Raw genomic sequence first — 17,203 nt, forward strand, 5'->3', positions numbered from 1 at the left:
TGCCATAAATAATGTATGTGTCACGGTAACATTTACTTAAGTTCTTCCAGCCATTCAGAAAGTGTCCTTAAAGGACTATCTAGATAAACTTATATGCCACCTGAATAATTCAATCTTAAATACCAAAAATTTAGGCACATATTTTGGTCTGCATTTTAACTTTTTACTATTAGCTGTAGTTTTCTCTCTTCCAAGAACCTACAACATACTGATGTGATTTTTATTAATTGAGTTCCTAATGCCAAGACCTAGTATTTCCACAAAATTAGTTTTGCTAATTCATCTGGGAGTTTCTTTCCCGTACATTTCCATGGAATAGAAACTTCTTTGGCAGATGACTGAAAATATCCAGTAATCCTTTCACAGAAGTAAATTTCAAAACTTTTTAAGAACATTCACTTTTGTCACCATCAAAGAACTGGACACTTATCTTTATCCTGCTTAGTAGATGTATCAAACTGACGTGCAACATGAAATCTTTCAGACTCAAGGTACCAATCCTAATGTCTGGAATAGTTAATCAATTCGTGGGAAACACACATTTCCTCACACCACATTAAAATTAATCAATTCTTGAGGAAAAAAAACAACACACAAATAATCAAGAATCATGCAAATTTACAGGCTGGTGCTCAAAACTAGTTAATCACTGCTGCAGATTTATTTTTTACCCTTTAAGAGAACATGATAATTATGCTATGTGCACACTTTTTTCTCCCTATCTCTACCAAGATTCCCACATTCATGCAATTGGAAAACATTGCTCTCTACACTGTATCTAAGGAAGATCAGGAGAAACACAGAGATGAAACTCTCAAATTTGTTTTCCAAAGTGATGCTTATAAACTACTTTAGTTATGGTACCTAAAAATGTCCAAAGCCTTTTCAAAGTACTTTTAAAATACAAAGTTCACAGTATACTCCAAGGTTTGTTTCCAAAGGCATTATAAGGTGAGGCAGAAAAAGTGACCCAAAACTGCCTTTGCCTATTAATTAGAAAAATACGCTGAGATGTGCTTTGGAAGTTAATTTCAGATTGTATGTGAAATGCTCAGTGGAGAACGAATGCCTCCATCTCTTATTTACAGTGGTCATTAGCACTGCCTCTTTCCCGTTGGAACCATCTGTTCATTTCCCCAGAAAAAAAAAAGGGGGGGTGGGATAAACATAAGTGGAAAATGTGGGAAGTTGGCAGTGTGCTGCATCACTGTTTGCCCATATGCTAACTCATTATATTAGCATTCATATTTCAGGGCAAGAACAATTAGCTCCGAGTTTCCTCTCCTTCCTGCTGAATGGTAGAGCTGCTCCTATTCACTGTGTTATATTTAAAGGGATAGGAAGAAATCCTATAGAAGTAGGTAAATGGGGAAAGAGTGTGTGCTTTGTATCACATCAACTTCTGATCTTGTGCTAGCACTGAGCTGGCAGAGAGGATTCATAAAAGAAAGGAAATTCCTCTTAATATTGAGTTAATGTTTGGGAGTAAAGCGATACTGTGAAATCCAACTCCCTCTCACTTGTCATGAAAGCATCCCCAATAAAGTAATGCGTGGGAGTATATTACCCTGTCTTAACCCACACAGTGACACACACACCAAAAGGGATACAGAGATACGTTATAGTTTCAGAGACACTTGTCCTGACCATTATCGTTCGTATAGGAAGTAGAGGATGACCAACTTACCCCGGTAACTGTTTCCAGGCTTGTAAAATTCTGGATCGCCCTCCACCCTGAGACTAAATTCATTATACCCTTCCCTCCGGGTGCCTTGGGCTCGCAGGATCCGACTGCAATATCCCTCGGATTTCGCGGCTTTCTCCAAGGTTTCGTCAGAAAAACCCTTCGCCACCAAGGGGAAAGTCAACGCCAGAAGCCGCAGGGCTAGAGGCTGCAGATGCGCTCCCATCCTCGGCGCTCCGCACAACTTTTTATCGTCGGGGCGGCGGCGGTGCCTGGGAGCCCGGCGGCGAAGGGTGGCCGGGCCGGGGGGGCGGGCAGGGCAGCGCGGGCAGGGCGGCCTCGGTCAGCCCCGGCCGGCAGCGGCCCCCAGCATGAGGCTGCCAGGTCGGAGGGACCGGCTCAGCGGCTGCCGGGGAGAGGGAGGGGAAAAGCAGGGAGGGGGCAGAGAAGGAGGGGAGGGGAGGGGAGGAGAGAGGGAGGGAGGGAGGGAGGGAAGTCTGATCTTGCCCAGATCCCGAAGTGAAGTGCTGTTTTGTTTCAGAGCGTGTGATTAGCAGCTCGGTAATGTTTATTTAGGCGAGCTGAATTCACAGGGTTTGGTGAAAGAGCCGAGCACGGGGGACGCTGCTGTCTCCTAGACATCCAGCGCAGCGGCGGGGAGACCTGCTGCCGCTTGGGCTAAGCCCACAGACCTCAAATTAATCAGCCGCATTCCTGCCAAAGTCTATAGTTACTGTAGGGATAACAAGCTCAAAGAATTTCCCGACACCCCCCGAGCCCCCATCTTTCTCCAAACCAGCAGACATGGTGAACATTATTAACTAAATCAGCACAGATGGACCGAGACAGCCGCTTGCTCTCTGCACACTTGACAAGCAAGGAGCATCGGCTGCAGCTTCTCGGGTGTAAGCGTCTCGAGTACCACAGAGGAGAGAGATGCAAAGAGCTGGATGTGCCAGAAACATGGGATTCATTCCTACATCAACCTGCAACTGTGCATATCGGAGTTGCAGGCTATGTAAGTGTACATCCAGCACGCACACACAGCAGCTGGGAACACAGTCCACCTGAGTGTACATGGGAGGTCTGCTCTGACACTTGGAAAAATCCAAACAGATGAAAACAAGAAAAAGCAAGGAGAGACTAGGTCTCCTTATTTTGCCTTTACGTAACACGCATTGAGGCACAATGACATTTATCTAAATCCACAAAAGAAGTTTACAGCAGTGGAAAAAAAGTGAACCTAGATCCCTAGAGTCATTAACTCTGGCGGTTTGATCCCCAAATGCTGCTCTTCCCTCTCTCCACTGCTTTGTAAGCAGAGGGGAAAGTCAGAAAGGTATGTCCTCAATCGGGACCCTGAATACTTTTAGGATGCCAGATGTACACAAGGGCAAAGAAACATTTCTAAGCACTTTCTCTGGGGCAAGACTGTAGCAGATTGATGAATACAGCTGCATTTAAACACAACTTCCAAGGAAGTATGGGAGATAGCCAGCAGCTTGAAAGCCTCCTGGTACCTATTAAGGCATTTGCTAGTATCAGATTTGTAAATTTTTAAGTTCCAAACTGACCTTTGGAAGTTGTTTAGCAACAACGTAGTGTTGTGTGCCAAATAAAGGTGTTCCTTCTTCAAGGTCTCTATGAGGATACTGAACATTCTAGTTTCTGGAAAGTTGCTTGCCAAGAGCTTTGGTGCTGTAATCTTGTCTATATTTTAGTCTTTATGTTATATGTTTATAAAGAACATAAACCAGCACAGCCTCAAAATATATGTTCAGTAAAGATAGTTAACAGTTGGATGAGATTTTAGCTTTTGTTGTAAATATAGGGTTATTGACAATGTACGTCCACATGCTTCTGAAGAGGTTGCAGTCAAAGCTTTTGTAACTGCACTGAATGGTAGTATCCAAAGTTTTACGCTTAGATACCTGAAAAAGTGGCCACAATACCATCTACAGTGCTTCTGTGAGACTGGCTGACTAGATACTTCCACAACTGAGAGAAGTGGTCAACTATGAGAGAACAAATGCAGAAGTTGCTTTTTCTATTCCTCCCATTCTGTTGAAAGAGCAATCCTGACTTTCCAGTGTACTCTGCCAGGTCATCTGCCTCCACTCAATCCTCTCCCTTCACTGTTCCCCTCCCATCCAACCTGCCAGTATGAAGGCAACTTGTCTTTAGGACAACAATATTCAATCTGCTTGGTTGTTCAGGATATCTAGTGGCATGCTTCCAAAGATCCATGTTCATTTAGGTAATTAAGTGACTACAGTTCAGCAATGCCATAGACTCTTGGATATCATTTGACCGCTATGTTCCACTCATTCATCTTATGAGAACAAGGTTCACTTTATCCAAGTTCTTCAGTCAAATGTATCAGTGAAGAAAAGCAACTGAAAATGACAAGATGACTATAACCGTTCTGGTATAAGATGCCTGTTAATTTGCTTCATTCTCCATACTCGACTTCTCATTTCTTTTGCTGAGATTGACTGAAAAGCAGTTACCTGACTGAAGCATTCACGGCAGGAACCGCACACGCTTCTGCACAGTCTGCCTTTGTTCTGAGCCAAAGTTCTGGGTTATAACTCAACGCTCCTCCAAGGATATAATTTCAAGCCCTCTTCACAATTTTTTGGTTTTTATATGGTAACAAACTAATTAGAAGTTAACTAATTCATCAGCACCTATTGACTCTTTAAACTCCCAATAGATCCTATATCTCTTACTTTTTATCCCTGAATTGGCCTGGCCTATTACTCCTAGTTTCTTTTTTGTTTAAAAGTTAAAGTGTTGGAAAGTTTCCTAGAGAGGTATAATACAGTGTGCCTTGTTAAAAGTGAATGCTTCAACTTAGCAACTGATACAGATAAATTAACTTGCACTGCCTACAGCCATGAAATGAGTAATTTGTCGTAGAGACAGTTTAGAATATGGGCAATGTCATTAAGCATGGGCATCCTCAGGGTTTTCTATTTGTTCTACTAATTAGTGTGTGTTTGCCTAAAGCATCCAGCATGATGTATCAGTCAAAAACGCATGCAAACTGATGAATCCAACCATCCATGGCAAATTTAACAGAGAAAGCTTCGTATCTTAGAGACTGCAGCGCTGCTTTTCTTTGTGTACTTTCTGGGATGAATAAAGTTGCTGTCCATGACTATTAGGCATAACAATCATTACTGGGGTAATATTGCATTTGATGGAGTTGTAATGCTTGGAAGAAGCTCTCTACCCTCCCCCTCGCCCCCACAAAGTGGGTTTTCATAAAAAAACAAAAGCATTTCACAAGATCTGCAGTCTTTCTTACTTTTTACTTTTCTGATAAGGAGCTCATTTTTAAATAGCATTTTAGAAGACTTCATTAAAACAAAAATATCCCTGCCTTGACTGGAAGATATCATAGGTGGTGGTCTAAAAATTTTCTTTCCTTCTGCTTCTATGATTTCAAATAGCTATTTGAAGTCTTGGGAATTCTCTACAAGGCGACATGTACAATGCAAAGCTTGGCTATGCAACACCTGATTTTAGAATCATAGAATGGTTAGAGTTGGAAGGGACCTTAAAGACCATCGAGTTCCAACCCCCCTGCCATGGGCAGGGACACCTCCCACTAGACCAGGTTGCTCAAAGCCCCATCCAGCCTGGCCTTGGACACCTTCAGGAATGGGGCATCCACAACTTCCCTGGGCAACCTGTTCCAGTGCTTTACCACCCTCACAGTAAAGAATTTCCTCCTAATATCTAATCTAAATCTCCCCTCTTCCAATTTAAAACCATTACCCCTTGTCCTGTCACTACATTTCCTGACAAAGGGTCCCTCTCCGGCTCTCCTGTACGCTCCCTTCAGATATTGGAAAGCTGCTATAAGGTCTCCCTGGAGCCTTCTTTTCTCCAGGCTGAACAACCCCAGCTCTCTCAGTCCGTAAGGCCCCTAGCCCTCAAAGAAAACCAGTGCCTCAGGTAAATGCCTCAACTGATTATAAAATTATTAGACCCCTTAGAAGAGTCAGTTCCCAGGGCAGAGGCCAACAAAACCAGCCGATAAGAAACATCAAGGTGACAGGTGTCCTAAATCTCATGACCATCAGGTGCTTGATAGCTTTAATGGGCTGTAGGACTCACCTTCCCAAACCCAGGAGCTAGAAGCTTAAGCTCAGCTTTAATATATTATATAAATAAATATAGTAACAATAACAAGGGAGTACATCCCTTTCAAAACATGACCAGCAAGAGTGATGCCTACTCTTTTACACAAGAGCTGGTGATTAAAGTATTCATTTAGCATGCCAGAGAGATATGGGTTTCAATTCCTTGTTTGGTTTGCAGGTGCTCAAATCCTCATGTCTCACTTCTCAGGAAGCTTCTAACTATGAAGCTCTAAGTCTTCTGGAAGCAGCCCCAGTCCCTCATGGAAATGTTAGACTTCTAACATTGAGCCAAAGCTCAAATGAAGAGCCAGAGAGAAAGTGAGGGTGCTCTATCAATTAGGATGCATTTTCTGGAGACTGAGATCTAGGCTGCCTTTTCTCTCTCAGAATACATTAATTGTACTGGGATCAATAGCTATTCAGCGTTCAAGTGATCACCTAACATTGGAAGTTTGTAGTAGTGTATTCTGAATACTGCTGCCAGCTTAAGAGACATAGGTTGAGGAAATTCCCCAAAAGATGTTTTCCTCATCAGCTAAATGTTTAGTTGCTCATCACTGCCAAGACAGAGGACACTGCTGTTCAGGCGAAAGGAAGAGACATCGGATGATTGGCAAATAATACTGCAAGGTGACCTGCAATAAAACCTTTGGTGCTTGGGAGGGTAAGCAGGGAATTTGAGAATTGCACTTTCAAGTATGCCTATCCCATTTTTAGACCTTTATGCCTTACTATACATCTAGCTATTAGTCTAATTTGCAACTCTATCTCCTTTCCCACCTGCCCAGCAGTCACAGCCAGTTTTTCTTAAACAAGATAGAAACTTCCTCTATTGATTTAGATAGAATAATAATCCCATTGCTACTAAAGTTCCCCTCTATCTACAGTTACAATAGGGCTTTTCTAATACTGATTGGTCCATGCTGCTTTTGAAGCCTGTTTAGAAAAAGATATGGAGATATCTCTTATCCTATTAGACAAAGTAAAGGGCTTGGAAGACACTTAAGATGATTTCTTATGGCTCTGTAGCACTGTTCTCAACTTCCTTTTTCTTAGGAATCTAAGAGGTGAAAAGTAATTACAGTAAATGTTTGCAGAGGCCTGTTCACCATTTATACTACTGTCAGTCAATACTATGCATCTCCAATATTGAACTTCCCAGTAGCTCAATTACATTTGCCTGTTCAGTCATGCATGTCTTCAGCATATTTTTACACTGACAATACAGAGAGTTTTCATTTCTAATACATTTTATAGAAATATTTGGTTCCTGACATGATGAGAATAACGCCATACATACTACTAGAGAAACACTGCAATGCTGAGAGAAAGGGGGACAAAGAGAAGCTCTGTTAAGGTTCCCTTTGGGCTTAACTGGAGGAAAAACTGAACAAAACTGGAAAACCGTGGAACAAGACGTGTTTGAAACAGCACAGAGGCTGCAAAAGATCTAGAATAGTCTTGCCAGTCCCTGGATAACACAGGCAGAATGGGATTTAAACTAAGGCTTCTCTTGAATGGATCGTTGAAGATCAAATGTTGACAGAAACTCATCTTCCACACTCAGTCTATTTTGGGGAGGAGGTTTACTAAGGAAAGACCCAGATTTTTTTGAATATTTAAACTCAGGATTCCTTCCAATACTGGAAAGTAAATATGTTCTTAAAAAATCTCTCCCTTTATCCCACACAACGACTCAAGAGCTATCTTGGGAATCCCTGAGAACTCCCAAGAGTAGATTAAACACAACCAGTTTCTGCAAGCCCAGCATGAGGCTTTATTTACTGCTAAGGAAATTCATTGCCACAAATCTGGAACACCAGCAATTTCTAGGTCACATTACCAATTACACCTGACTGTCTCCCTCACCAGTCTCTGCCTTTAAGAACTTCTCAATTTCCATGGCAGGGGAAGAGGGGACATGTTCCCTAGCGCTGCCTCGAGTGCTTCTGCCAGTACCACCCTGCTGCATCTCACCCAGATGCTTTGCTGCAGTCCCACAACCACTGTGTCCATGGTCACCTTGGCCAGGACCTTCTACCACAGAGTAAAAGTTCAGCTCTGAGAAAACAATCAAACAAACAAGCAAGCAAAAAAAAAAAAAAAAAACAAAAAACCACCAAAACAAAAAAACCAAACTACACCCCACAAACAAAAAAAAATACCCCACCTCAATAAGTTCACCTATGCTCCTTTCAAACTAAACAACACAACAATAAACCTGCAAGGGTTTGTGTTAATTTTATACCTTAATCCCAACCCAAAATTCAGCATCTTAATAATTTATTCAATCACCTCTCACTGATTTTACATGTTTGCTGGTTCTCTTGCATCAGCCTTGACCTCAGTTCCTCTAACTTGACCAAATCTGGCTAAAACACTAATGAACAATAAACAAACTGAATTCAGTTTTTTATCATCTTTGCTATTTAGAGTTAGCTATTCAGTGTTTTCTTATCACCATATCTTAGTTTTTGAATTGCTCAACACCTGTAGATTGGCTATTGCTTTGACTTGCTCACACTGCATTTTTATTCCTCTAAGACATTTGATAAATGATAAAGCTCCTGGGTTTTTTTCAGTAGCTGAACTCTGAAAGTTGTAAGGAGCTTTCAGAAATGGCCAGGATAAAAATTCAGGGCAAACATTATTACAAATTCAATTTTGCATACAGAACTCCTTTTTTTAGCAATTCCTAAGCTGGATATTTTTCCAGGAAGAACATAAAAGACAACTTATGCAATCAAAGAAAATGATTGGTTTATAACTGGACAAATCATTTATAAAAACATTCACCAAGCTTTGTATATGCCTAATATTTATTCAATCAATCCATCCTCCATTTAAAACAGTATTTTTATAGTGAAATAGCAAGTAATTAAAGCTTCAGTCAACTCTGATAAGAATAGGACTTAATTACATAAATACTTGCCCACATTACAGTAGTAATTATATCTTAAATGTGGAAAGAAAATGCTCCTTGTGAAGTAACACATCCTATAAACACAAGAGACCCCAAACCAATAATTACATCATCTTCAAATACAAAAAAGAAAAACCCAAACCAAAAAAAAAAAACCCCAAAACCAACAACAAACCCCAACCAAACAGATAGGGGGAAGATGAAAAATTCTTTGGGATTTCTGACACTGACCATGAAATCAAGACTGAAAAAAAAACAGAAGAAAACATAAATACATAGTGATGCCATCAGTGAAATCACTGACACATTTGCAAACTGGGGCTATAATTCAAGCGTGCTGATGTTTCCAAAATAGAATCATCTCCCAAAGCAAGCTTTTTACAACAACCTCCTGCTACATATTATGAATTTGTTTTGTCTATGTTCCTGTTCTTCCTTTTAAAGAAAATATTTACTGTAACATGTTGGACTCATGTATCTTTTTTTTTTCCCTATGTGATTAGATGGCAAGTTTATTTGAACCTCAGACTGCCAGTCGCTGCACTTCTGTAGTTTACAGACTGTTGACAGTTCCATACAAGACTTAAAGATTTACTGTCCCTGGGAATCTAAATCAGCTACTTATATCTTCAATCCAATGCAAATTAAATATTTGGAACTACAATGAATTATAAGGGGGTGTGTGTTCATCTGACATCAGCAACATACTACCAAGGAGAGAGCATGGCCAAGTTGAGAGCGCAGGGCTAAGAAGCAACTTGCATTGCAGAATTCATTCATGCCACTGAACACCTGAGCTGGATCTGAGCTCACCATGTCTCTCTGTAGCTCAGTTCCCTATCAGAGAGGATAGCAGAATATCTTGGTAAAGCACCGAGATCTACAGATAAAAAACATAACTTAAGAATAGCTAATACCTATGTATTATTACTGCATGCGTGTTAAAGCTCTATAAGTACTAGAACATGGTTTCACAGCAGGTTTTGGGCACTGAAAGATTTTTAGAAAGTTTTCTTTCAGTGCACTCGTGCAATTCACAGTTATACCAAGTACTGCTAGATATTCATCTGGTTCACTAGGAGCACAGATGAGGAACAGATAGTCACTATCCACAGAATCTCTGCAGTTGGGGATATCAGGAATAAAACCAACACAATAGTTCTCCAACAAAGTTTCTTAAATCTCAGATTTCCAGTTCAAATATTAAAGGAGCTTTGGGAAATCTTTCAAAGATTACAGGCCTATTTCTTTTTCATATGAAAGGAAGTTTCATGGCTGCAATTCAGAAAGGAATCTAAACTATGACAGCTAACGAGTAAAAAAATATATATGTGAAAAACTTCCAAATATGTATATTCATGCACATGGAAAAAAATCGCATGTTAAAAAGTTAGTATTTCTTCATTGGTAAACAGATGGAAGATCAACTAGGCAAAGGTACTATGCTAACGATGTACTTCATTGCAAGTTCTGTGGCCACATCATCTTACTTTAATTGTCATCAGCATATGAGGTTAAAATTGCAAGCTAGTAATGCAAAACAGGACTTGTGGGAGAAGGAAATATCTTTTTCCAGAGCAGCTGGTATAGCTGAAAAAATGGACAAGCTTTCAAACACACCAGCCCTTCTGCAGGTCTGAAAAAGAGCTATTTTACAAAGCTAAATGCATGTTCACAACAATTTCTCAGTTTAGTTAGCTACACATTCATTAGACTATCTCTGTGAAGAAAGGTAATTGGTACTTATGAAGTAAAGAGAATGTTAAAGGGAGGGAAGGAGGGAGGTGTCAGAAAGAGAGGAGGAAGGTGATAAGTAGGTGAAAAAGAGTTATTTTATAGCCTACAGAAAAAACAGCAGTTAGTGTGGGAGAGGAGTACCAGAGTGTGCCATACAGCAATGTCTCTACTGAGCCCCTGGGTTTTGGTGTCCCATATTGTGCTATGTTTTCATTTGCAGGCTCAACTTTGGAAATTATTATGCAAGTTTACCTTGATGATAAGAACAGAGATATTATAGATCTCTCCAAAGAGGGTTCACCTGGTGTACTGGGAGATAATGTCACTGTCTTTGAGATACAATCCATTGGTAATTACAAGCACAATGATGCTGGATATTTGCCAAAAAAAAATCAGTATTTTTTTTTAGTATCAGTTTCACAGGTCATATCTTTTGCCTGAGCAGACAATGAAGTCTGACGGCCTCCAGACTTCAGTTCTGTAAACTGACAGAGATTCACTGGAATATTTCTAGGTGAATCAGAATTATGAAGAGAAATTCCAGACACTGAAACATGTACACTACTCTAATCCCACTCTCAAAAAGCCTAGAATCCAGTATATTTATGAAATATATGTCTGTCTTTTTTTTTTTTTAATTAAATCACAGGACCAGCAAAGTGGAATGGATTTCTTGAATTACCAAGTGTCCCACCTCCTCCTGTCCAAAACAAAATGTCATGTAATGCCATATTTGATCAACTACCTTAAGTCATTATGATTTTTTCATCATTTCTTTGCACTGCCAAATATGAAAATCAAGTGTAGATCACAAGGCTCCAAACATTTTGATTTTATACCAATACCTTTTTTTCCCCTATGTATACCACAAAAAATTTCTGCTGTTAGTAAAACATATTTCTTTTTTAAACCTACATTATTCAGTATTACTAAAAATTACTTGCAATATTGACTGCAGGTTAACAAAGGCCTTTAGATTGTGTAGTGTTTCCACAGTCACACAGGGAAAAGCACCAAAATTCTTGAGACAACTGCAACAAAAGGGAGAGAGTACTAGTGGTTTTTAGCTGATTAAATCATCTATTCTGATATATAGCACAGTCCAAGTTGTACCAAGGTACAGAAAAAGTAAATAAATTAAGTGACTGGAGTTTAGATAATTACGGTAATTATTTACATTCATTAATTCTTAGACAACTGATGAAGTACCATATTAGGCGCTCTTGTGCTAACACACGTGTAAATAAAGAAATTCAATTATATACATAGATACATATATGTCAATCATAATACAAAAAACTGACACTGTATATAGCCTTTGTGGTTTTGGATTTGTTTCTTTGGGGACAAACATTGAGAAAATAATTATTTTTTCAACTTATATTGCTTCTATCCCCATAACGCATAGAGCTAAATCTGTCTTTCACCCACCTAATGTGAGTATATTTCTTTCAGTCCAGAATAACTGTATATAATAGTTAGAGCATTTGTAAGAATCCATGAAAAATACGTATGCCAATATTTTAGTGTGACAGGAAGACAACAATGTACAGGGGATTTTTATTTTTTCTTTAATTTAATGGGGTGTCATGTAATTCAACCACTATCGGTTAGAGGTACTGGTACTTGGTATGTAATAACAATGTAAATATTAATTTGTCAGTAACTCTCAAGTTTTCTTTTTTCACCTAAATAAAATAAATATATATATTCAGACAGCTAATTGACCCTGCTATGCTACTGTAGGAACTATGTTCAAAACTAAATACTTTTTTTGTTAACACTGTCTTAGGAATAGCTTTTATAGAAATACTATTATGGAACTATAAATTATCACTATAAACTTTAAGTTCATGATACTTTTTACTTTTTTTCTTTGATTCCTAAACATGACTCTAAGAGGCTGGGAGTTTCTTGTAATCATAATGAAATCAGTAATACAGGCATGTTCGTAACAATCTAGATTCAGTGAAAAATCTTAGCTGTCCAAAATAGGACTTCTGGGAAGCTTAGATTTCCACAGTCACAATTGCCTTCCTAGATACCCTTGCTTGGCTGGGATTTTTAAAGCCTCCTGTACAGAAAAAGTACATGAGACAAAACCCTGATGACCGAAATGCATAAGCTCAAAAAAGCATAGAAACACAAAGGTATCTAGAGACAGTAGCATACCCTTGGGAAAGTTCCAGTCCCCAAGAAAACTCAAAACATGACTGATTATGTTTTTAAATTGGCTATGCACTCAAGAACTTCATGAGTACTTGAGGAAATCAGTCTTCATTTCTTTGACAAAAAATAATTAATGCCACAGACTGTGAATAATGCAAAGCCATAAACTTGATGAGCTGTGCCGGGAGAAGGACATATAACTAGAGAGAATTACTTGATCATTAAGTTCATTCCCCTCTAATTTTAGGTGAAGAGGCAATAGAGGCTTTTAGTCCCAAATAGCTCAAAAAATTCTATTACATGACTTAGACAAACATCAGAAGCCAAAAACACTCTCCAATATTTTGAGAGAAACTTTAAAACTAGAGTACCCTGCAGTTCCTGTTGAACTGACCTGGAGCATATTTCTTCCTGATGAAAATTTTTTCATAAATTTAATTCGTAACACAGAGACAAACGTAATAAATTTGAGAAGCTTAAGATGAACGTGCCATTTGAATCATTGTAGCACAAATAAGCAAGGCATATGGGGTAAGAAGGAAAAGAAGTCGGTTTGGTTTCCTGATATGTTGCAGTCAGGCAATGGGTACTTCATGAAAGTGCATTTGTAGTACAAAGAACAGCTTATATCACTTTGTGAGGTTTTTTAAATAAAACATTGGAAAGCATAGAGAACAGGACTGAAAGAGTCTTTGAAGTATACCAAAGCAGGATCATCATCTTCAGAACTATTGAACAATTCATATCCTTTTATGCAGGAAAGTGTCTGATACTTTGGAAATAGTTACAGTTTTGTCTTATGTCCATATTTATGTTTGCTGTACCCATCTTACCCTCCTTCAACAAACAGTACTGCTGCCTTGCTAGTCGTTCCCCATCTCTTACTTGTAAAGTTGATTCTTCCCGTCTGTCACATGCTCCAATCTACTTCATATAATTTCTCCAATTTATTTAGATAACATAAATCAATACAAGTTTTACTTTTTCCTACTACTGTGCTTGCAAACTCTCCTATGCTTATCTCAAAGAAGTGTAAGTCTGTCATTTTAGATGTTATTGTAAAAGTAATCAATGCGTATTCTTGAAGAATGTAATGTTGGCTCACAAGACCTCCAGTTAATAAGAATCTTGCACTGGGACAGAACGCAATGTTATAAATAAACCACAATGCAGTAAAGGAATGTAAAATTGAGAAATGTTTGTGTCAAGGTTATCTTACGTCTCCATAACACAAGAAAAGAAAGCATAGAAGATCATACAGAGACATTGTGAGATAACTGACTTTACAGTAACATAATAAACATATGACCTCATTGTAATAGCTGCATCTAGCACTGCTGCAGCTAGTCGCTTAGAACACATTCAGTGCGTTCAAAGTCTACAAGAATTGTGGAACTATGATGACCAGAAAGAAAGGAAAGCCCCATAGTCAATAAAAATCAAAATTGCCCATGTCTAAACATCAATGGCCAAAATTAGTAAGTTTGTATTCAAGAGTTTAATATATTCAGCAAGTAGATAAAATAAACTAAAAAGAAAATCCTTACAAAAATTTCATTTACATCTTCCAAAGACATTTGAGTAAAAAAAAATTAACAGAGTACTGCATATTATTGTGAAAGCTGGACATGTAAGAACTACATGGAGATGAATCATACTGCTTGAACCTCTATAAAAGAGCGTCATAACATAGCTGAATAATGCAAACTGCAACAGAATAAACATTGACAGAGAGAATGAATTTAAGTCTGAACAGTGGACCACTGGGATGGCTGGCAAAATTACTGCCTTCTTGTATCTAGCCCTCATAGATGGCGACTTCTAGACCCTTTCCCATACTGTCCTATGGTATAGGAAATAACATTCAATGAGTGAGAAAGGAAAGAACTCTAAATGCTGGGGTCAATAAGCATAGCTGAGAGCAGGGAAGCCTGGGCTCTTTTCTCTACTTCTATGATTATTTTCACATTTTATTAAAGGGTATTTATTTGTTTCCTGTCATCTTATTTCAAAATTTATTTTGAGGCGTTTAACTCTCCCAATATACTTTATTTCTATATCAGGCCTGTGAGTTTAACATGAGAGTAAAATCCAGCCTTATCTACCACTTATCATTCATTCAATGTTATCACTTTCACTTTCAAAGCAATTTGAATAGGTCAGAAGCATTTAAATAAAAAAATTATTCTTGGACCAGTGTTGATCAAAACCAGAACAACACTACTGTTTCTTGAAAACTTTACTTGGTAATTATAAGCAGTGTTCTGTTTAAGAGTACTGTGGAGTAACTTTTGAAAAGCATCGTCAGTGGAAAATACTAATTATTAATTTATACCTCATTCATTTTAATAGATACCTGCAGAACAACAGACTTTTTTTTTTTTCTCATTAAAAAATGGTATGGCATTTTAAGTGTATTGCAACATTTTTAGAAATTTCAGTATAGAACAGACTTCACTGTGCCAAGAAATATATCTACCTGAATGCTTTCAGCATGACTACGGTAAGACGAAAAATAATAGAGGTTTTGAACAATTTGCTCATTTTAGAATTTTAGTCAGAACAAACTCATTGGAAATGGGACTAAAGCAGTTATTGTAAACACTGCACTTCAAAGTCTTTATAGTTGTTAGGAATATGAACCAAAGTCAAGTAAATTTATACGAAAATGAAGTTCATGAAATAATTCAAGTAATTTGGGCATGTGTTAAGGGCTTGAAAATCCTGAACTGACTTTTTAAACGTAAAGGTTCAACAAATTGTGATATTATTATATACAAATTATATATGTATCTCTACTCTTAATTTTATTAGTAAAATGTGTGAAAAAAGCAAATTTTCACACTGCAAAGTTTAATTCATTATCTTATAAGAGTACATAGAGATACATAAATGCATCTCTATTCCTATTTTGTCCACTTAAGTTTGTTAGATCCATCGCTATGAACTCACAATCATCCTCTGCCTTTTACGTTCACTATTAATGACTTCAGACTTTAATCTAGAAGCTGTAAAGTAAAGGTTTAGTATTTTGTAATGAGGAAGTCTTTATGTTCTTTCACTTAGTGAAATACAGCATGTTACTACACACTTAGTTTCACAGTGGACCCCATTTATGAAAAATCAGTCACAATACAACTATTGACAAATGTGCTCTTTATGACTGTGATTTAATCACTGTAACAATCCTATGAAATTTTATAGCAAAGAATGCACTGGGTAGGCCATAAAACTTTCTACAGGTATTTTAAAAGTGTGAAGGTATATAATGACATGGACAGTGGTACCCTCTGTTAGTTTGTAACTAACTAAATCCCAACCAGCTTAGTGATTGCCTTAGTATTATTGCCTTCTACTGTTTGATAAGGAAAAAATACACAGAGTCTGGTTTTAAGTTCTAGACAGACAGGCAAGAGCTTTTGGAAACTCTACAGAATTTCAAAAAGAAAATATTTTTTAGCTTGTCCTCAGAAATTATTTGAAATTTGAAACTGTCTAAAAAAAATAGCAAGAGATTTTTGTAGATGTGTACACAAAGGTAATGGTACCAAACGTGATTTAAACTTGCAACTATGGAAACAGCACATTTTTTATGATCTCACTGAAACCAAGGGGAAAATAATCCTCTAATGAAATAAGGCATCTTCTTACTTGAAGAGTTAATTTTTTTTTTTTTTTTTTTTTTTTTTAGTACCTGGACATTTCATCAAAGGACAAGCATCACCATATATGGAGTCTATCCATAACCAATGCCCAAGTAAAGAACAAAGAGAGCTGGAAAAACCTCGGAAGCAAAAACTAACCTACATCCTGCAAAAGACTTTCATATGGGAGAGCCTTTTGGGAGTCAAAATGCTTTCTGACTTAGCTTTCCAGACACACATTTCTACTCGCCTCAAATTTCAGATGAAGGGTCAGAGCCATGTGTACTGTGCAAATTCAGCACCTTTGTTTGAGCTTCTTCATACATACTGGAATGCAAAAAGACTGATAAAAGGACCCTATGATTTGTTTGATTGGATCTGTTCTACCCTAACTGAAAGTACGACAACACTACTGCACCTTATGTATTCTCCCACTGTAACAGGAAAGCTGTCTTTAAAAAGACAACACGTTATTGAAGCAGAAATATATTGTGCACAGGGAAAATCTGAATAATATTTTGAGGGATGACGTTTTTAAAAACAATTGTGGATCATTTAGAAAATTTTCCTTTCAAAGCTATTGTTCAGGAGGCACTTTGTAAAGCTAGGTATTGTGTATCATGGGAGATAGCTGGAGACAAAATGGGTCAGTTAGAAATGTTTTTCTGCAAGAAAATTAGACATAAAATTACAGCCCGGAGTGGAAATTTCTTAAACTATTCCTTTGCTGTACTGATTACAAAAATTTATGATCACATACAAGTCCTTGCAATTTAGTTAATTTATGCAACCTATGACGGCACATAGAAAACACTTAGAAAATAGGCTGCTGAATTACAACTATTGAAACATACAGAGAAAAAAACAAAGACAAGTAGATTTTTCCAGAATC

The 17,203-nt window shown here is 37.9% G+C and overlaps 1 protein-coding gene across 1 annotated transcript in view; it reads right to left on the reverse strand.

The window, feature by feature from the left end:
- Nucleotides 1-1,910, reverse strand: part of SPON1 (spondin 1) — a 188,115-nt gene extending 186,205 nt beyond the window's left edge. The window contains exon 1 of the mRNA XM_074149656.1: nucleotides 1,688-1,910. Within this exon, the coding sequence (XP_074005757.1) occupies nucleotides 1,688-1,910 (223 nt within the window). The remainder of the gene's footprint in view (nucleotides 1-1,687) is intronic.
- Nucleotides 1,911-17,203: the final 15,293 nt, after the last annotated feature.

This window comes from Numenius arquata, chromosome 6 (assembly GCF_964106895.1).
Source record: "Numenius arquata chromosome 6, bNumArq3.hap1.1, whole genome shotgun sequence".
Lineage (NCBI taxonomy): Eukaryota > Metazoa > Chordata > Aves > Charadriiformes > Scolopacidae > Numenius > Numenius arquata.